This window comes from Copadichromis virginalis, linkage group LG17 (genome assembly GCF_057382275.1).
Source record: "Copadichromis virginalis isolate Kocher_CV1m ecotype Utaka linkage group LG17, C_Virginalis_male_GT1.1, whole genome shotgun sequence".
Classification (NCBI taxonomy): domain Eukaryota; kingdom Metazoa; phylum Chordata; class Actinopteri; order Cichliformes; family Cichlidae; genus Copadichromis; species Copadichromis virginalis.
This window is the reverse complement of record NC_140634.1, coordinates 24,760,115-24,783,056: the sequence shown is the minus strand read 5'-3', so window position 1 is coordinate 24,783,056 and position 22,942 is coordinate 24,760,115. Positions and strand designations below refer to the sequence as shown.

At 41.1% G+C, this 22,942-nt stretch overlaps 1 protein-coding gene across 3 annotated transcripts in view; it reads left to right on the top strand.

Annotated features, from left to right (window-relative positions):
• pawr (PRKC, apoptosis, WT1, regulator) overlaps window positions 1–16,930 on the top strand; it is a 79,508-nt gene extending 62,578 nt beyond the window's left edge. For all 3 annotated transcript variants that reach the window (XM_085437265.1, XM_085437264.1, XM_085437263.1), the window contains exons 5-8: window positions 926–960; window positions 5,319–5,445; window positions 9,844–9,948; window positions 13,478–16,930. In XM_085437265.1, coding sequence (XP_085293391.1) covers window positions 926–960; window positions 5,319–5,445; window positions 9,844–9,948; window positions 13,478–13,564 — 354 coding nt within the window. In that variant the 3' untranslated portion in view covers window positions 13,565–16,930. The remainder of the gene's footprint in view (window positions 1–925; window positions 961–5,318; window positions 5,446–9,843; window positions 9,949–13,477) is intronic.
• Window positions 16,931–22,942: the final 6,012 nt, after the last annotated feature.

The following is a 22,942-nucleotide window of genomic DNA, read 5'->3' as shown; positions in this document are numbered from 1 at the left end:
GCTACTGTAGACTTGGCCTTTTAGGAGCAGCTGTGGCTGCTGTTGGCTTACACACAATCCTACAAAAAGACAACCTCCTATTTTAATTTGCTCTTAATTCCAGGTGCCACTTCAACCAGGCCTCATGCTAAGATGTGCTTTTATTTAGTTAAAGGCCGATTGTTGCTACATTTTGCCCTCTTACTCTTTTCTATCTTTGTAAATCGATCCAGGGAAGAGATAAGTTGAGGGATTTCATCCACAGGTAATGGATGATTTGTCAGTGAGGCACAGAGGCTGCTGTATGCTGAGAGTCAGACAAAAGCCGAGCTCTGACTGATAGATTGCAGCAAAGCCAAGGCTCCTCAATCAAATACGGGACCCTTCACTGCACAGGACCTTAGGAAAGAGGAGATGTGTATTCATCTCACACACACTTCATTTTTTCCAGGGAATCGCTTCTTTACCAAAAGCGTTTTTTATGGGGAGCATCACTGCTGCAAAGATCTAAACAACCTTTAGATCACACAATAATTGAAGCAATAAGATAAATATACAACTACATGTTCCAAAAATGAGATTGCCTTCCACCTCTTGGGGCTATGGGGCTCCTCCTGAACTATTAAATGCAACAAAGCCTATCTATATATCAGCTCTGCAGTTGCAATTCACAAAGGTTCACAGACAACCTAAAGGCTTTCTATAAATGCCACCCCTGATAAATTTCTCTCATCCTGTAGATGCCTTTTTTTCTTTTGGTGAACCAATACAACCCAAAGGCAGATGAACAAAGCATAATGATGACACCAAAATCACCCAGATGTCTTGCCGTTTCTCTCTGAAATCATTATTACTGTAGAAAAGTCAACTTCTTTTCTTAAAGCAACTCTTGAGTTATAGTTTTTGGACTAGCAGCATTTATCTTTCCTTTGTTTGTTTGTTTCAGGAGACTCCAAGATCTGGAAGCGGCCGCTACAAGAGGTGAGGCTCATATTTTCTAACCCCGACTGAGAGTGGAGTTTATCTGCCATAACATCACTAGTGATATGTCAAGGGAAGCACCAAAGGCCAGGATGAGAAAGAGCAGTTTGAGTAATTAATTACGAGAGCAGATTTCCTCCGAAATAGTCCGAGGGCCTTTTTCCTCATGTGTCACTGTTGTTGTTGTTTGTTTGTTTTTCCTGCTCTTCAGTGCTGCTACTGTCTTGCTATTATGGTTCAAGAAAGATGATGCGTTTGAACTCTGGTTGACAGGACACCATCTGGACCCTGGACACTTTGTCCGGGCCATCACTTCCCTGCTGTGGCTGGCAGGGAGTGCTCAGAGTAAATGATTTGCTTTGAAAGGTTTTGGTTCTAAAATGAGAGGTGCTGTTTGGTCAAGTTTGCTTTGGCATTTGATAAATGGCTTTCAACCTTTCCTTCTCAAACAGCCTAAAAAAACTCTTTCAGTTTCAGTTTGGACTGAAACCTCCTGGGAATAGCTCTACTTTGAGTTTTCATTCATCTTACTGGTTTTTGATGTTCTTTCTAAACAGGTCATCAAAATTAGTATTCTTTTAAGGGAGGGGCTCTTGAAACGATGCATTTTCCCTTCATTTTCCATGATAATGAAGTACATCACAGAAAATTGTATCATTTAGAGTTGACGTCCCTCAGCGTGAGTCCGCCATGCATTTATTTTTCATTATTTGCAACTAAAGTGAGCGGTTGTGGCCAACCCTGACAGTCAGGTTCACCAGCTGACATTCAATCTGGCCATGTAATTATGGCTGCTGCTCTCATCAGCTGGGTTAGCCTCACTTGGACACTCAGCTGTTCCGCTACGGATAACCCACCAGGTGGGCTGGGCAACACAAGATGGCTGAATGAACAATTTAAAAACACATGTGGCGCTCTGATTTACTTCCCTCTCAGACCATTTGGTTTTTTCTTTTTAAAAACTCATAGTAACATGACACTAAATTTAAATCTGATTTGCAATCCAATTAGCTGCATCTCATTTATCATATTAATTTGCCTACTAAGATAAACAATATAACAAAAAATGCACGTCAGAGCATTCTAACCTACCATGCATCTACATTTTAAATGTAATGATTTTACCTTTTACTGTCTAAAATCCAAAAACCAGCATTATCTTTCCTCGTCAGTGTTTTTGGAGCTTCCAGATGCTTCTTCCGAATTTGAATCAGAGCCCTTTTGCAGCTGACACACATCTATGAAAATAATGTGAGAAACAGCCACCAGGTCAAGGCTGTGTTTGCTAAAATTAACTTGTGGAGTGACACAAATGCCTCCCTCTGGTATGCACCCACCTGCTGAGAAGTCGGAGAGAAACACAGAGCAGTCTGAATGCACCAGGGGTTTTATTTTATTTGGGTGCAACTAAAAGAAAAATGGAAATGTGTTTACATTTAAGCATAAAAGAGAAAAACTAAGTAACTTTTTTTGAGTTGCAAAACTAAAACACTATCAGTCACTAAGAGTTTTCAGTGGAAAAATCTCCACAGAAGACGATGATTCAGGTCAGTTGGGACCATGCTTTTGACTTGTGTTTCATAAACTGACAAAAATCCTGTCTGGCAGGGCAGGTCTGCTCCAGGTGCTGTGTGTTATGAATGAGGGGCAGTACTCTGGTGGTGACAAATCTTCACTGTCTAAAGTGCTGTCTTTCCAAAGGGGGGAAAAGAATGAAACTACATAAGCAGGGGACCTGAAAGATTGAAGATTTAGAAACCAAAGCACAACCAAGCTGCCTCTGCCTGCCTGTAAACCCAGCAGCCACTGAGATGACTGAGGAGTGACTGCATCTGTAAACTAGCAGCTCAAAGCAGCTCTGCATGGAAGCTGGCTTTATACTGTCTTGCTTTAAAGTAATGAGAGCATTAAACAGACGACTGAATCCAGTGTGCTGTTGCCTCCAGTGAAGTTTTGACTCATTCCACACATTGACACTTTTGTTTGTGGGGAGATGTTATTATACCTGTGACTGTTGCTGTTATTGGTGCTCTTGTCTGTGCTTTCTCCTTCCCACCTGCTGAGGCTCACAAGAATGTGCGATTGGCTTAGCCTCTCTCTCTAACTCCCCCAGACCTCAGCCTGTGGGGTGCTAAAGTGCCACGGTGTGATATTTAGTGAAGAGGCTTTGGATGTTTAGGCTTGGATTCAACACCCACTGTGCATCTTGGGGAGTCCGTGTATTTGCGATGATTGTGTGTGACTCTCGTGGATCTTTTTTCCGGGACATCATAGCAAAGGCACGAATTGCACAATATCCGCGCCTGTGTGCTCGTGTGCACTCACGCTGATAAAGTTGCCTTGAAGAGCCACAATGAGAGAGACAAATGAAGTGACCTTTATCTTGCAGACGAGCGTCAGCAAGAGCATTTCAAGGACTCCTCTTGATCAAAAGCGCTGGCCGCTGCAATGTTGGCTCTGGGAGAATGAAGGAAAATAAGATGCTTGTTCTGTAAATGTCAAGGTACACAAAAATACTGCCTGTGCGTGTGTATGAGAAATGGCACTGCTGCTTCAATAGAGGAAAGAAGAATTTATATGTATGAGCAGGATTTTAAGCCATTTATGTCATGAGACCTGTTTTTGTTGTACCTTTATTCAGTTCCAGTTCATGCCAAAATAATCTTTGATCTATCTAGAGGAAGTAAAACCCTCAAGGACTTCTTTGTGAACTGGGAGAGGATTATGTAGGGTAGACTTTGGTTTATTTGGTCCATATCTCTTTTGCTTACACCGTGGCTACTTTGGAGATCTCCCGAGGAAATCAGTTCAACTGCTCCCTGGACTTCACTTCACACCAGTCTGCAAAATGCAGCCTGGTAGCAATGGAGGCAGGTCAGCAGTTGCCCTTGCAAGAAAGGCTTTGCAGTCAGAAACATCTGCTACCCTTGTAGCAGATGTTGTGTCACCCTCTTTTTATTTTTTTCATTTAGATGGAACTATATCAACTCCCGGCCCCAGCACAAGAACTATTTAAAGAAAATGCTAAAAAGCCTCATATCCTGAGAAATCTCCCAATATCATCCAGCAATATCATGTTGCTGGATGCACTGGTACCTATGAAACAATTGGACCAAACATAGTGGAATTATTCTGATATGTTTAGACTCAAAAACAAGAACATTGTAGGAAAAGTTGGGAGGACATCCTTATGCAGAAAACTCAAGACTGCTGTTTTTAGACCTGCCAGCCAGTGAGTGCTGAGACTACAGCCTTATTACTTTCAGATATGTACTAAACATGCCAAAAGGAAAAACAAAAACAAGAAAGCCGATCTTGTCTGGTTACTATTACTTTTTTTTTTTTTTTTAAATATTGGCATTCCATGAAACTGAGCACTGGAGAAAAATAAACAAATTTAACAGTTTATACTCAGTTTCCACTGCTGCTTCTACGATTTCAGAGTTAAAAGTACTTGTTAAAGTTGTCTAATCATGCGGACTTCATATCTGGCGGGTCTTAAAGAGTACAGATGGTACAAAGGAGGTATTGGTCCTGTGTCTTGCCAGCAGCTTTCCTGTCTGTTTCAGCTGTAGAAATCTGCCAACCAGCCCCTTCAGACAACACACTGAATCCTACAATCTAAGTTTTTTTTATTTCCAGGGAGATTATATAAACCTGTCATAGTCTCTTGCTACTGGGGAGTGGGAGTAGTTGTAGTTATGAGGTATAGAGCCAGCATTTCATTCCCAGTTTCCACTTCAATAATTATTGGATTAAGGTCAGTAAGGAAATTGACTGCACATGAATATTCTATTCCCAGCCGCCCCAGACTCTGTCTCTAAGCACTGAAAAAATGAAAACGAGATAAGTTTAATGTTCTGTTTGAGCTGCATACAAAACTTCAACCCCCCACCCCCCCACCAGCTTAACAGCAGGGACGCACAACTTGCCACTGCCATTCCTGAGCCTATTTGAAGTTGTAATATATAAATTGTTTCTTAATCAGAATCCTTTTTATACCAAAGTTGCACATCCTTGATGGCCTTCTCCATTAAAGGAATAAAAAGGGAGAGGGGCTTTAATAGTGCATGCCTAATTGAAAGAGCAAACACGCAGAAGGTATTCCCCACCTGCTCTTTTGATGATGGCTGTGTCATCCCTATTGAAGTTTTACAATGTGGGTATGATTCATACCTTCAAACGGCCTCAGTGTGAATACACTACTGGACACTTTGAAAAGTAGAAATCAAGCACAAATGGTACTCTTTTTCTAACTTTCCTTTTCTTTTGAAGTGTGGCCATGTATAATGTGAAGTATAAAATATTTCGATGCATTCAACTTACAGGCTCAGCAATATTGTGTTTGTTACTAACAGCTTTCCACAAATGGGGTTGGAGGAGGACACCGGCGGTAACAGCCGACAGCGACACAACCGCCACGGCCGAGATGGAGGAGCTTCAGCACCTGGAAGTCTGGAGAAAAGGATAGAAGACCTGGAGAGGGTAAATAGACTGACCTTTTAACAAGTCATATTACTAGTCGAACCTCGTCCACATAAACATAACCCAAATAATATTATCATTTAATTAAATGCTGCATTTCTTGATTTATTGGAGTTGACTTTAGAAAAAAAAAGTTAACATTTGCTTTAAAACTTAGATGTTTTTATTTCTTAAAGACACAAAAGTGAGTAAATGTAAGCGTCTGCTCTGATTCAGATGAGTCAGAATACATGTGTTGGCAGATTTTATAGCTTCCCTGCAGTGATAAGGTCAACACCTGTTGTTCTTGGCAGTCCTTACCTATCAAATGAGCTTAATATTTACTGACAATCTGCTGATTTTTTTTGCTGTGGATTACTAGAGTTGATCTAATTCTTGAGTATTTAAAAAAACATTTTTTTAAATTAGTTTTAGTTAGTTTTTTCAGTCCTTCAATTTATTTCTTCTTATTGTAGATGGGGGGGGGGGGGAGGAGTAAACTTGCTTGTGGTCATGGTTGGTTGCCAGGTGGTTATTGACCAATCTTTAGGCTTACATGGCTAGGGCTTTACCAGATGGTTGCCAAGTAGTTTCAAAGCCTGAAGATGGCATATCTGCCACAAGGCTAGGAAGCCTAAGTGCGATGTCCGAATTATATTTGGAAATGCAGCTGTTTAAAGCTTGATTGGTCTAACACAAAAGTTGATGCACAGGTTAGATGCATTACAACAGGACTTGTAATTGTTTGTTTAAAAAAAAAAAGAAAAGATCAAAGATCAGCGATTGAGAGTAAAGCTGAGCTTCTAGACTTTTCTGGGTGTTACTAAAACTACGTTCATCCCCACAGAACACCATGGAGATCTAAAATTGCTGAGGTAATATCAGTTATTGACATCTATCAAAATTCTATAGCGTCTCAGTGAACCGTGAGTCAAGGCTGTATCTTTTGGCCAACTTGAAAGCCTCTATCAGTAGCACTTTGTTAAGATGAAATTCCACTTTGAGTCCTTTGTGCAGCTGCCCAGGTTCTACATTTTCTGGCTGGAAACTGTGGCTCTGCACTTACAGAAATTCTCCTCAGTGTTGTTGAATAGATGACCTTTCTCAGTACAGATATGTCTTTTCTTCCTGCACAGCTCCCATCAGCCACTCAGCCTCTCTCTGCTCCCACTGTAGAAACTCAACTTGGAATCAAATGTCACTTGGGTGGCCTTATGAAAAGTCATACCTTCTGTGACTTCAGCATGAAGTGGTTTTGTCAAATGTCCAGAAATCATATTTCACACATATTTTTGTCATTGTTGTTTATCTCACTTTTCATTCCAGATGCAGGTCTGCTCATATAAGACAGCTGCACCTAAATCTCAGACTTCACTGAGACTTCAAGCTCTCAGTGGGTAGCTGCGGGTGAACTGTGGGGCTGTGGGGGCAGGGCACGCAGACACTTACCCCACAAAGGGCCTACAGCTGTTTTGCCCTTTAGGGCCCAAAATGAGTATTCAGTGAACCATTCCACAGTGGGTTTACTCACAGAAATCCCATGCGGGCACTATTTAGGCTTGTTATTGTGGAGCCCATAGCAATTTTGCCTTTTTGGCTCAGTGTGGGTACCCACTGTAGGTAGCCCACTGAAAACCCATGTGGGGCCCATTTGGGGTCACCATAAAAATTTTCTTTGGGCAACTAGTGTGTGTACCTGCTGTGGTAGCTTTTTGGTCTAAGTAGCTCTTTTTTGTTTTGTTTTTGTTGATCTTTGAAGAACATTCTGGTCAACGCTTCCTACCAGTTGGTGGCAGTAATGTACCATGGGGCACATGTGGGCCCTGGATGGGGCACCACTAGGGCAGCCAAAGCCTAGAGTGTTGATATACAGTGGGCCTAAAGTAGGGGCCTCCTTTTACGGCCCCTCTCTGCTTAGTCTGGACAGCCCACAGTCAGCTCACACTATGGACTGCCCCACAGTCCGGGGCCCAGATGTGCCACATTTTACTCTGGTGCAAGGCCCACTGTAGGCCATGTGGGTCTGCCCACAGTGGCTGCAAACAGGCCCTAAAGGGGTTGGTCATTAGATCGCAGGTCCTTGCTTAAAAATAAGAGATGTTTGTTAAAGACTGTATATATCTTTTCACAGAAAAGTTAGAACTTTGATGATTAAGGACAACCAATCTCACTGACGTCTTTCAGAGCATTTTAGGATTATTTATATATGCTGTCCTAGAAAATAGAAAAAACATTGTCCACTTTAAATAATTCACTGAATGATTCTTACATAAAAATGAGCAACTTAGAAAGCAGAACCAACATCATCCTTTTTGGTCCCCATAATGCTTTGAGCAGATGTAATATTAGCAAGCAAGAAACATCCTGGGGAAGTGAAAATACAATGAAAATTCCATATTCAACCCATATTTACAGATTTTTTTTGATACCCATACTTTACAATGTTCTGGGGCACAGTGTATTTTGTGCATTATGGTTTTTTAATGTTTGCACAATGGACAGTATTCCCAAACGCTGTTATTGTCAGATGACAGACATTCAGAATAAAAGAAAAGGAATTTCAGCTGGTATTGTTGTATTTTATGAAAGAAATAAGACAAATGTTTGTTCAGGTGTCTTTGAGAGGAGATACAATGCTGCACTTATCTATGGTAGCTTTAAAAGTCATATTATGCCAGCTTTGACTATTGCCATCTACTGTAGCTGCATAATACATTTTTTTAATTTAAGCAATTTCATGATTATCTGGAAGAGCCAGAAAGTGAAACTACAAAGTCCTGGTTTAATCTTCATTTCCATGATAAAATAGCAGCAGTTTGAAAATGTGTGCACATTAACTTTCGGTTTATGATGTGCATACAATCGTCTCTCTCAGGAAGGCACAATATCCATTATTTCACTGTGGCTGTTAGAGGAGGCGGACAAGAACACACTGGCTTTTAAGTACAATTTGAAAATAACACAAAAGTACTATATAAAAGAAACTATTAATGCATTGTTCACTGACAGTCTGCGTGGATTTATTATTGTGGGTTTTTGAAGAGTCTGTGGAAGTGGGAAATAGAAAATTACATACATTATTGGAAAAATGTCATCTTACAAAAAGTCAATGCAGTTGACTGTTCTTGACGCCTTTTTAATACCAAATGTTTCTGCTAGTAAAAATATGGTTTGAATAAAGTAATCTCTTTCAGTAGACCAGTGCAGAGGCTCGTTTCGTTTCCTTTTTTTATAACTGGTAAATGTAGCTGCTTCACTTTTACTTTTACTCTACACTTTTGCCTTTGTAAGATCCAAATAAAAAGCAGTCGCATGTTTTTCAGAAACTGATTTTAAAAATACAATTTAAAAAAAAAAGAGAGAAAAAAAAAAGCTGAGAGTTGTGCAACATCTGGCAACAAATAAAGTTAATTAGTAATGTGATTAGGTATAAAAGGAGCATCCCTGGGAGTTTTTCATGAGTGGAAGGAATTCAGTTTTATGAGTGGCTCTGATGAAATAGTTCATCAACTTTAAAAAAAAATCCACCCCTCTGTTTTATTCTTTGCCCGTGCAGTTCAGGATTGCAGGTGTGCTGGAGCCCGATCCAAGCTGTATGACAGGGCAAGAGGCATGGTGCAATCTGGCTGGTAGCCAGAGCTGACAGAGAGACAATCATTCGTACTCTCATTCGCTCCCGACACCCAATTTAGAATCACTAATTAACCTTTGGAGTGTGAGGGTAAGCTTGAATACCCAGAGAGAACTCACCCAGGCGCAGGGAGAACATGCAAAGGGTGCTAAGAGAGTTTCATAATATCATTAAAGTCTGAGTCTAAGAATCCAGAGTAATCTCTGTATGCATTGGCCATAAACTGTGAGTCCGCAGGTGCTGCTGCTTTAAAAATAGCCATGCAAAATCGCTGCATGGGCTCAGAATCACCTATGAAAACCTATGTTAGTGAACCTAGGTCCCCACTGCACCAAAAGAAAGCAGTTTCATTTTAGCAACCCTTAGTTTTCCAGCCTTTTGGTGCCCCTGTCCTAACTTTTTTTTTTTTTTTTTTAAAGATCATTTTCATCATCAAAATGAACTAATATATTTCTGGAAACACTAAAATGTCTCGTTTTTAATCACTTGATATGTTTTCTATGTTCTACTGTGAATAAATATGAGTTTAGAGATTTGCATCATTGCAATCTTTCCCAATTTACTGGATTCGGGTTGTATTTATCTTGATTAACTTCATTTTGTTTTCCCCTTCAGACAGCAATGCTCCAGGGCAACTGTTTCGATGTATGAAATTCCAAATCTTGTGTAGCTAAACTAATTACAGGGCAGATTTCCTGGTACACCTTAATGCAGATTCCACGCACTGTTTCTTTGTGAAAATATTTGCCTTTCATGTAGCTATGTGTGCAATCTGTGTGCATTTTCAGGAGCTGGCCAGAGAGCGTCAGGAGAACGCCAGGTTGCTGAAAGCCTACCAGGACAAAGATGATCTCATTGGGAAGCTGAAGGAGGAAATCGACTTGCTGAACCAAGTGAGCACAGCCTACATAATTTTCTGCTCTGATGTCTGATATTTTGAGTGTTCCTTTGTGTTTGCATGCGTGGGCGTCTTGTGGGGGCTGTAATCATCATCTGGCATTTTACTGGCCTTGCGTGTAATAGCTATGTGTTTTTCTACACTGATTATTCTTGCAGTCTATCAGAAGCTGGACATAAACATACTTTTTTAGTTTTGAATTTATATAACTTGAAACACAATGGGGGGAACTTACTGTAATTTGCAATTTAAACACTCTGAAACACAAGTAGTTGAAAGTATTAAAATTTGTTGCTCCGTGTGGCAGGTAGGTTCATATGTAACTGATTCGTCAATCATGGTGTCACCACTGAGCTGTTTTTTTGTCAGCCTAAATTTGAGTCGTCTTGGATGAACAGTGAAGGATAAGCAGTCCTCTTTGGCTTCTTTCATTCGGTTTATGCAAGTAGTTTTTGTTGAATACAGCAAAAAAGAAAGAAATGATGAAGTCCACTGAAAATTACTTTTAACAGCTGTGTTCACGCTCTTTATCTGCATCATGGGTTTTTTTTGGACCTTTCTGGAGAACGAGTCTGAACTGGGCCTTTGCAGTTCAAACCCCTTTGAATTGAAACTTCCAAAGTGATTTTTTTTTACTGTGTCATTTAACAGTCAAATCAAAACAGTAAAATGCAGCCATGGGCCAAACTAGATGAACAGTAAATTACAACCTAGCCAATTTCAGCCAATCACTGTGGTATTACAATCAGCAACCATTTATTATAAAGTGACTTTCACAGTTGGGCTCCACATTCAAAAATGAAATTGAAGTTCACCTTACACCTCTGGGTTAACTTTGTTGATTACAGATTTATCTTAATTATTGAGTTGCTTTTCATGTTGCTTGATAACCAGTCTACTACATAGACACCACACAGGAATGTATAAGGCTTAATTATGTTTGGATAACAGTCCATTGGTTGATAATATAATTAATATTATGGCATGCTGTTTAGTTGTTTGGAACAATCTTTCCAAATACACTTCTAGTATTTTATTTCACTCTTACTTTGACCTTATTAGTAGGTGTATGTCTGTGTTTTGCATCTAGGCAGTTTACAAAGGTAGCTTGCTAACTAAGCTCACTAACTTTAGTAACCTTAGGCAATCCACAGCTTCTCATCTCATTAAGGTAACATCTGGCTCTAAAAAATAAACAGCATAGCAGTGACTGTCTATTAACTTTGAGAGTTCATAAGAATAAGACCCAGTGGGTGATCTTACTATATCCAATGTACACTCTGGAATCACTCTTCTTTAGCTGCAACACTGTGTGACGAGCAAAGCAGAAGAAATAATAATGACTACTACTTTCACTCCCAACTTTTCAGATTTGGAAGCTTGGTCTTCCTTCATGGAGCATTTTGATGTCACATGTTAACAAACTCTGAAATGGTCTTATGTTTTGTGAGAATATTTGCTTACGGAGACTGATATTGCTGTAGCGTACATGTGTGTGTCATGGTGTCATTGCCAAGATGCATTATGGTTACATCAGAAATCCCAGTAGCATTGACAAAGTGGTAGTATTTGAATGACTATGAATGAGAATGGGTTTAGTTAAAAGAATTTCATTGTAACTTCATAAACTAAGGCCCATTTCGAAATAACAATGAAGAGATGCATGCTGTTTTTGGTAAAATCTTCATGGCAAAAATAATCAAAGTCAATAAAATATGAACTCTTATATAGGCTGAACGGTTATTAAGAGGAGATTCAAATCGGGTTAAAACACATTTGTAGATGAGGTGATAATATTGAGTGTTTACAAAGACAAAAAACACCCATTTCTCACTGAAAAAAGGAACTAAACAGTTCTCCCTCAGGAAGATCAGTTAAGACATGAGAATGGCAAGACGAGCGATAATAAGTGCTGCTGCTGCAATTATCGTGAGAAGAGCTTTTGACAGATCTCATAACTATAACAGTCTGATCATTTCACACTAAAGTGAACCCAATAGCAGGGGTCAGGTGTGCTTTCACATTTGGCTTGATGGGTTGGAGTGTGTTTTTTGTTTTTTTTTTCTCTCCCCCTTCTTTCACCTCATGCTGCACGCAGGGTGAGAAACATGTTGGCTGATGGCTTTATATCCGTAGTGAAACCTCTCCAAACCTTCTGTACTTGCAGCTTTTTACTGTGTTTTCTGGATCACGAGTCTGGTGGGTGGAAAATGGTGTACATTTTTCTTGCTTGCTTATTATCTAAATGCTTTTGTCATTATCAAACACACTGCAAACCCCAAAAAGAGCGCAATATACAGGAAGCATCATACTGATAGCATCACATATAGGAGAGGTTGGCCATAAGAGAAGTGATTTATCCAAGGATGGTTAATGCAGGCAGCGAGCCATCAGAAACGTCCCTGAGAGAGGCTCCTGCAGGGCCTGATGTTATAGCAGGAGATAAGAGTTGATCCAGTCGGCGTCTCTGCAGAGTAAAATTGAACCCTCAGTCACTGTAGAAGTTTATTTGGGAGAGAAAGAAAAGATAAAGCTCAACTGCTGGACGTCTTTCTCCCCACTGATATGGTTTGAAAAGAGAGTCTTGCAGAGTGTTCGGTGAAAGCTTACACAGTAAATACTGATGGGCTCATCTAATGAGAAAGCAAAAGAGCTTTTATATTTCCTAAAGGTTAAATCTGCAATAATTGTCCTTTTTTTCTTTTTCTAAGTTGATACAATATTCTTAGCAAACAGCTTTTTACTTGCTTATCACTATTACTCAGTATAGAGTTGTTACTTAATGCAGCACTAGATTCTTTAGGTGAACTTTTGAAGATTTTTCTCTGGAAGCAGCTATGTGTTACAGGCATCTGACAGACAGGTGACAGCTATCATGTTTTTGAGTCTTTAAAGTCTTCAAATGTCTTAAATTTGCTAATAAAATTGAAATCAACTGTATCTATGTGACGCCAATTCACAACAACAGTCACCCCTCCCACCCCGTTTGTGAGCGGCAGATCAAGTTATCTGCATCTTGGTGCAAAAGAAGGGAACCAAACCCCACCTCTCTCTTGTTAGTGTCTCACCTTACGTTAGTCTTTACGTCCCTTTTTTGCCGCAGAGACAGCAAGCTGTGTTGTAAACCTGTGACCTGCTTAATTTGACTTTTTAAGTCCCTCCAAGTGTTGTTCAGCTCATTCCCAACAGTCATGCAATCATGGCCGGTGATGGAAGAAACCGAAAATGAGGAGTGTCACTTTGATGAGACAGCGCTGTGGCAACTTAGAGCTTCTCTCATTTGCAACTAATTGAAGCTGTTAATGTCTAATTTGTTGCTATCAAGGCAGCCCAAATGGAAGGGGAGGGGAGGGGGGGGGGGGACCTGGCAGCAAGCAATGCTCATTTTAACTCTCAGACGAACACTCCACAACCTGATCAGGCCTCTCAGCGGTATAGAGGCAGGGTCTTGAATATTTATGTGGTTAAATGGGTCCTGATGGAACTAAACAGAGAGATATGTGTGTGTTGTGCCCTTTTCACAGGACCTGGATGACATCGAAGATGAGAACGAGCAACTCAAACAAGAGAACAAGACTCTGCTGAAAGTGGTAGGCCAGCTGACGAGGTAGAACCAGATCCGGCACAACAGCCCAGCAACTCTGTCGTCTCCCCTCTCCAAACCAGCCTCCTGCTCTGGGTCAAGTCCAGCAGGGTCACCTTTTATGTGTTTGAATCTGTGTCTTTTGTCTGTTAGAGTGAGACTGTAAATCAGCTGTCATCTGAGGCGCACAGCCTTAAAATGCATCCCTCCTATCTGAGGAGGATTATTCCAATTGTTGTGAAAGCTGAACTGAGTGGTGGGGATTTTCGGTTATCCTATACATATTATATGTAAATGTATTGTATATAGGCCATTTAGATTGTTAATTTTTTTCATTTCTGATAAGGACATTAAAAAAAAAAAGATGCTAAAATACATTGAATGTATGTGCTACAAAAACAAGCGCACACAAAGTCTTTTCAAACATCTCCACAAACTACACCCAATACTCACACAGGTAAACTGAAAAAGATTTCCATTGTTGCAATGTTTGAATTGTGTCTGAAGTCAGTGCAGTGCTGCTGTTTAGGACCAAATCCAATATAATTAGTGCTACAGTATCAGCAGCCAAAGTGGGCATAGTGCCTTGCAATGCATGTGAGATTTTTTTTTTTTTTTTAATGGTTAAAGCCTGGTGCTTTATTAATGGACACTGGTGCCAGATTTACTTTCTTCCAATAACTTTTTGGTACATCTTAATCCCACAAGTGCTAATCTGCAAAAAATTTGCATTTTGAATATATCCCATTTAAACAATCAGTTTAAAAATAATATCAATAAAATGCTTTACTCATTTCAGTGTCGACATCTTGAGTATTATAGCTGACACTTATGAAACGTCTTTGGGTAAAATCCTTGTCTATCATATATGTGGATTCATTTTCTTAAAAAATATTTTGCTCTTGTTTACAAGTTCAGCCTTTGTGATATTTAATAGATGTTTAGTACTGAGTGTTCTGGGCCTTTAATATGCGGTTTAAACAGAATTAATTGGCAGTTTTGAAAATTGTGAGAGCAAAACTGAAGACACTGTGATCAAAATGTTTTCTTGCAAGAAAAACGTCTTTGTAAATCCAACGTTTTTGGAAATCTAAAAGTTGTTTATGAATTCAAAAGTTTTGCTTATTCAAAAGTTTCATAGCAAAGATGCTACATCTGACCTGTTCCATGTAGACTGCTGTTTTATAATGAGCTGTATGAATTGGCAGCAATTGATATTGAATGCTAAGATTGAAGTACTGAAGTTGAGACGATACAAATGTTCACTGATTTTCTATTTTTTGGAAAACAGAGTATCAGTGCTCTTTACCAGGGATGTTCCCGGCATCTAATTTTACTCGTCACTTAAATATGAGGGGGGAAAAATCAGAATAATAAAGTATTTGAAGATGCATTTGAAAATCTTTATATTCTCCAGCAATCTGACTATATTTTAAAAATGTGCTAAATGTAACACTTTCTGGCTTGACTTCAACATATTAGATCAGTTAGCTGAGTGTGGCTAAAGCTAGCACCAGCAATCGTTTCTCCTTTAAAGTCCACAAACCTGTCTAAATGAATATAGCCATGTAATGTTCTGGCTATGTGTCACTTTCATCTGATAGAGTGGATGTAAAACCATTAATTTTCTAGGTCCAAGTACTGCGTGATTAATGCAGTGAGATCGAGATCTTATTTTCCACCTTACTCTTCACAACTTCCTGTCATAGAGACGAAGAGGGTTGCTGCTATATGTGAATGCTGACCGGGTGTGTAACCTTTTTAGACGCAACGATTGGCTGGCACTGTACATTAATAAAATGTGGAAAAAATAGGCTCTCATATATTTTGGTTGCCACTTAGTAGGGCAGCATTATTTAGGCCCCAGTCACACAGGCCTAGAGACCAGTCGATGAACGGCTAGTAACTAGAGAAAAATTGGTATTTCCTGACTGGTTGGCAAGTGGTTGTGGGAGGTTGCCTGTTAGGTCTTGTGAAATTTGTCACAAGGAATTATGTTGCTACACTAAAAAAAAAAACCTTGCAATTGCTTCGGTCACTAGCAGAATTCTGTAGTTCCCTGTAGTTTGCTTGGAAGAGGAGTTATCTGCAAATATTTGCTAGCTACTCGCAGAGCGGTTGTGAAACAAACTGGAAATGGAGACCGTTTGCCTTAGAATAAAAGTTAAGCCTTTTGAAACATGTCGATTTCGGCAATAAGGCACAACAGTCTGTCGGAGATCGACAGACGGATTGGGGCTGCAGCTGCAGTAATGCGGACGCTGCACCGGTCCGTCGTGGTGAAGAGGGAGCTGAGTGTAAAAGCGAAGCTCTCAATTTACCGGTCGATCTACGTCCCTACCCTCACCTATGGCCACGAGCTGTGGGTAGTGACCGAAAGAACGAGATCGCGGATACAAGCGGCAGAAATGAGCTTCCTCCGAAGGGTGGCTGGCCTCTCCCTTAGAGATAGGGTGAGAAGTTCGGCCATCCGGGAGGGGCTCAGAGTAGAGCAGCTGCTGCTCCACATCGAAAGGAGCCAGCTGAGGTGGTTCGGGCATCTGACAAGGATGCCTCCTGGGCGCCTCCTGGGTGAGGTGTTCCAGGTATGTCCCACCGGGAGGAGGCCCCGGGGCAGACCCAGGACACGCTGGAGAGATTATATCTCTCGGCTGGCCTGGGAACGCCTTGGTATTCCCCCGGATAAGCTGGAGGAGGTGGCTGGGGAGAGGGAGGTCTGGGCCTCTTTGCTTAGGCTGCTGCCCCCGCGACCCGGCCCCGGACAAAGCGGATGAAAATGGATGGATGGATGGCACAACTTTTACTTTGAAAGTGTCTTGCATATTTCTTTGTAGCTCAGACCCGTGAGATTCAGGTCAACGGTAAGCAAAGCTTCTGCTTTTGTAAACAGTACATTTGGAATAATATTTTAAATGATAAATTTTACTTGCACCTAAACTATTTTAGGTCTAATATTTACAGTTTCTTTATTTATAAACCTGCTGTTTAATAACACAGAAGTAACTCCATATTTTACTTCTGTTTTTCTGCCTTCTAGAATGCATGGAGTGAGTTATAGTGCATTTTCTTTTTGTATGATAACCAAATGAACTGAAGGAGCATACTGTTTGAAATGCATCTCTTTTGTTTACTCAAGGGAACAGGCTTTGATGGTAGCATAATTTTACTTTCTTATTTTATTTAGCCGCTCCTCTCCCAGCGAGGAGGTGCACGGTGATCTCATGCGCTGTGGCAAATGATCTTTAGGCTCACTGCTTCCACATACATTCACATGTTTTGGGGTAAAGATCATCCCCACGTAGACAGACACCACAGACCCATCTCTCTTTCCACTGCATTATGCATGTACAGAAGATTAAGTCATTTAATAAAAGTTTGATTATCTCTCTCCTCAGTCGACTCGCTTGTGTTCATTAAGACTAATTTGATGTGATGATACCGTGCCACTGAGTCGGTAATGCAATGTGACGGTGGTGGGGAGTTCAGTTCCTCTGCTTTTAGCGCACACACACACACACACACACACACACACACACACACACACAGGGCTGATGATGATTCAACATGCCAATCATCAACCTAGATGTGGCTGGAACACGAAAACCGCCATCAACCACACACAACTTATTATACTGTTGAAACGCTGTTACCGTTGAAATTCCCTCACCTACTGACAGTTTAAGAGGGAAAAAAAATCTATACAGGAACCATATTAGGACTAATGTCAACTAAATTTCCAGATAATAGCCTCTTTCAGCTGACGGAAAGTACTGGAGGCTCTCTTTATAATCCATATTAGCATTTATATGGAAACTTTTAGGGTTTGTCGTTTGGAATAGTCACAGAGGGCACAGACAATTCATAACTGCCTTTGGTTTGTCACAATAAGCTTTTAGTCTGCTCTCAGCAGTACTGTCAGACCTCCACTAGAGTTCAGACAGCATCAGAATTCTTTCTGTCTTATTGTCACTCAGTAAATTACACGGGGGGGGGGGGGGGAATGGCTTGTCAGCAGGTCTTTGTATAGATCTTGTTTTTTGTTTTGGAGTTTTGCAAGGAAATGTTGTTACGTCAGCAACATTTGGAGAAAGGCAATGTGGCTATCTTGTAGAATGGCTAAAAATGAATAAATGCCTGGGATGTTGCCATTATACAAACCTACTGTAGTAACCAGGTAACTCTAGGTGTTAAATTGTGGCCATATTGCTTTCCTGGTATTAAAGAAGGTAAATAACAGTATATTCAAAACAACATTTAAAGACTTATCAAAATGCGCTCCAGCTTTTGCCTTCATCACTTAATAGTGCCTGAGGTATGAGAAAATCAGTGATGTTAGAGCAACAGCTCACTTCAGCCTACTGAAAAAATACAGTGCACATTTTAAGGGAAACACTGCTTTTTAATTGCATTGAATCCTATCCAGGTGTCTCCTTTTCTATAACACGGGGAATAAGTTGAGCATAGCAAAAACTCTGTAGTACACTTCTGCAACCTGCTGAACTGAGTCTTTAAGAACAAAAGTGGATACAGACAATAATGCATGAGCTAGTATAGCATCTGCAAGATGCTATTACTGCACTTTTGGTCACCATTTAAAAAAAAATGGTCTAGCCTATAACTGATATTTGAATATGGAAGTTAGCTAAAACAGACACCAAAAAATATAGTGTTTATATTGGCTATATGTCAATGCTGTATTGTTCTAAATGCCTTACCTCACTACAGTAGCTTGCTAACGCATAGCTAACAATCAAGCTAGCTAAACATGGCGTTCTCTGACATAAAAGCCATGCTCAAAACGAATAGCGTTACTGTTTCAGCCCTCAGTTTTCTCCTCTGGTTGGTGCAGTTTTTAAAAGTATGATGGCCTGCGCTACTTCTTTATGTGATTCCACATAAGTTCTTGTTCTGTGGCCAGGGTGTAGCATTTCATACAACCTACAAGCATGACAAGGAAAGATGAAGAAGATATAAAGAGTTTATATCATTCAAATAGAGAAACGCATTATCAGTTTTGACTCTAATGTCCAGAAATGACCATTGCCAGCTTTCTAAATCCACCCATGGTCATAGAAACTATGGGAACCCCAGCTCTATTGGTAATGGAACATGTTCTTCATTCCAGTGCAGTATATACTGCCATTTGGTCAGATGCTGCATGACTCACACTGTTAAGCAAAATGTATCTGCTGCAACACTAGCCACAAAAGGTACCACTTTTATTTTAAAGATGCATAAAGTCATTTTCAGGTCATTGGAATGGTAGCACTGACATAAGTTACAGGTTAATCAACCAAAAGACAATGATTCACATTGATTCACATTGTTGAAATGACAGCTGGCTTGAATTGTGTATGTTTTTAGATTCACAACTTTAGATGCAACTTTCCATGTATCATGTTAATAATCATACGTTCATGTGCTTGTATTGTATGTACGGCTTTAAATAGGCACATCCTCTTCCACGGATCGCATTAGATCTTGAGAGGCTGATAGCGGGGACAGAGATGAGAAGCAGGCCTTATCTTGTTCTTGAAGAAACCCAGCCATATTTCATTATCAGTTGGTTTCATGCTCTGGGTTCTCTGGCCAATCTCCTCAATCTCCAGGGTCCACAGTGTAAGGAAGCATTCATCCGCACAGAGGATGGCAGGGGTCAGGATGCCAGAAAAAAGTGAGAACGGACAGATAAAATGATACAGGACATATTTTTGCAATTTCCTCTTGCTATCCCTCCTAGTCCGCTTTATCACAGCAACCCATTTTCTCAACCAGCAGCCTGAAAGTGACTTGTGCCTACCCATGCACCTTTTACACCTCATTATCTCCAAACTAAGTGATGTCTGATGTGACACCTTAAAGCCAGTATTCAAATTGAAGTGTCCTTGTTGAAATTATTGCATCCAGACTGTCCGTCCAAATCTAACGTCAGTCTGCACTTCCAGCTGAAGGCACAGTCTCTCACTGCCCCTTTCAAGCCGGTTTCACCATCACGCCTCTGTGAAAGCGCGTCTTTGAAGTCACGCGGCACGGCAAATAGCAGGAAAACTGCAAGAACTAAAATTCAGACGTCTCGCATGCACGTCTCCTAATACCTGGAGTGCATGTGGAGATGCCCTTTGTTGAAATCCCCTGTAAAAAGTCAATGAGATACAAACACAGTTCACAAATGCAAAGAAATCAACTAATGACAGTCCAAAGGCATGACATTTACCAAATGGCATAATTTAGCTCATCAGGCCTTGAAAAATTACATTACTTTGGATGTTTTATTTTAGTCTTTAATTATCTGAGGAAATGTTGTCTTAGTAGAGGACAAATTAGATTTTTTTTTCTGTCGATGAGTCACCATAATAGATTTTTATCAACCAATAGAGTGGGCCCAGCTGAATAATGTGGGGCAATTAGAGTAATCAGAAATTAAGAAAATGATTGTTATTAGCGTGAAATAATTATATAACACTATTATGATAATGCAATATATTATCAGCTATATTACTATTGAATAGCTATATTCTATATTCAGGTCGTTGTATTAAATTTTGACAAATTATTTTTACTTTTTCCGGCACCAATTACATTATCAGCTGCTATAAAGCCAATCCGTGCGGCCTATTTTATCACTGCAGCCGTCATCTAAATCAGTCTCTTACCAAAATGACTTCTGTCTACCCCTCGAAGCCCATTATCCTAAAAACAGATGTCTTTTTGAGATGGCACTACAAACCCATATTCTGCCCTGTCCTTTGCTCTCTCAGCTTACATTTCAGTTGGTTTGCCTTCTATAATTTTGTCTCATCTTCTGTCCTACACTTCTCTCCTTATACAAAGCTGTTCAGTTGGCTTTAACGTTGGTATTTCTTCCTGAACTACTGTCTTTACGGAACAAAGTAATCTGAATATAGTTAACTACAACTTACTTGTTATCGAATATCTGATATCAGTTGACCTGCCACGATGATTGGTGTATGTATCATCCATCTTTCTTTTAGTCCACAGCTACTAACCATGGATACATTAGCAAAGCCCCAAGCGATTAAATGTAAGTTCTGATTAACAGAGTAGTAATTTATATGTATACTTCTTATAGTACATACTTCTGGTCACTGATGTTGTGTGGATAGTCATGATACATAACTTATGTAAGATTCATTTTAGACTTTTTGACGTTATTTGGTAGTTGAGTGAAGCAGTGAAGGGTAGGAAGGAAAGAGGGGAAGACACACAGCAAACAACCACAGATCAGACTGGCATTTTGGCATATAGTTGCCTGGTCAACCAGTGAGATAAACTTGCACCCAGGCAGCCTGTTTTGTAGCGAATACTTTAAAGTAAGCATGGGTGAACCTCAGGAGAAATTTTCCCCATCCATATATGAGGCATTTCATTCATTGTCCATCTGTTAGTAGCAGACAGCTAGTTGCTCTGGTTGTGCAGCAACCGTCTTCTATGTTTCCTAGAGATAGAAAGCTCACATTCCCATGCTTACAGACTACAGGACCACCAAACCCTCCCCCGCATCCTCTGATGTCTCCTTCCTCAACGAGCTCAACAACTTTTATGCTCGTTTTGAGCGAGAGAACCCCACAACCACAACCAAAGCAGACATGACGCCAGACCACCAACCTCTGACTCTCTCCCCCACCGATGTAGGAGCGGTGCTGAGCAGGATCAATGTCCACAAGGCTGCAGGCCCTGATGGCATCCCCGGGCGTGTTCTCAGAGCGTGTTCTGGGGAGCTTGCAGGAGTGCTCACAGACATATTCAATCTGTCCTTGGCCCACGCTGTGGTACCGGCCTGCTTCAAATCCACCTCCATCGTCCCGATACCCAAAAACTCCAACCCATCTTGCCTCAATGATTACCGCCCAGTAGCACTCACCCCCATCATCACTAAGTGCTTAGAGCAGCTGGTCCTAGCACACTTCAAATCCTGTCTCCCCCCCACCCTGGACCCCCACCAATTCGCATACCGCCAGAACAGGAGCACAGAGGATGCAGTCTCCATCGCAATGCACTCTGTCCTCTCACACCTGGACAACAACAACACCTACGCCAGAATGCTGTTTATAGACTTCAGTTCAGCATTCAATACAATCCACCCCTCACAACTCATCAGGAAACTGACAGACCTGGGTATCAGTTCCCTCATCTGCAAATGGTTACTGGACTTCCTGACCAACCGCCCCCAACATGTCCGGCTGGATAACCGCTGCTCATCTACCATCACAATGAACACCGGTGTACCACAAGGCTGTGTGATGAGCCCTTTCCTCTACTCCCTCTTCACCCACGACTGCAGACCTGCTGATGGTTCCAACACCATCATTAAGTTTGCAGATGACACCACGGTGATTGGCCTCATCAGTGACAACGATGAGGCCGCCTACAGGGAGGAGGTGGATCGTCTGGCTGAGTGGTGCGACAGAAACAACCTGCTGCTTAACACCGAGAAGACCAAGGAGCTCATCGTGGACTACAGGAGGAATGCTGACCCACATCCACCCATCCACATTAAGGGGACGGCTGTGGAGCGTGTGAGCAGCTTCAAGTTCCTGGGAGTCCACATCTCCGAGGATCTCACCTGGACGACCAACTGCTCCAAGCTGGTCAAGAAGGCTCACCAGCGCCTCTTCTTCTTGAGGACTCTGAGGAAGAACCACCTGTCCTCAGACATCCTGGTGAACTTCTATCGCTGCACCATCGAGAGCATCCTGACCAACTGTATAACAGTCTGGTACGGGAACTGCTCTGCCTCGGACCGGAAGGCGTTGCAGAGGGTCGTGAAAACTGCCCAGCGCCTCGCCGGAGCACCACTTCCTGCCATAAAGGACATCTACAGGAAGCGGTGTCTGAAAAGGGCTGGGAAAATCATCAAAGACCCCAGTCACCCATCACATGGACTCTTCACCCTCCTGCCCTCTGGGAGGCGCCACAGGAGCCTCCGGACTAAGACCACCAGGTACCGGAACAGCTTCTTCCCCACAGCTGTCAGACTCCTGAACTCTGCCTCCTGACATCTGACCCACGTTAACACATGGACTGAACATACACACACCCACAATGGACAACTGTACCCTCAAACACACAATAATAACATGGACTGAACCACCACTCACAACCACTAGCACTTTATATAGCCTCTGTAGAAACTATCTACACCCTCACTTATCTTAACTGCACTACTGTATAGCTCTGTGTAAATAATCATTCTGTACATTCGATAATCTTTAACCCTACAACTGTTTACAACTTGCATAGTTCCCATTTCTGTATAGCTGTATATCTCAAATTCTGTAAAGTTATTTATTTCATATTCTGTATAGTTTTTCATATTTATATCCTGTTCATAGCCTGTACATAGCTTGTACTCACTACAGCCTGTACATACTTATAGTTATAGAAT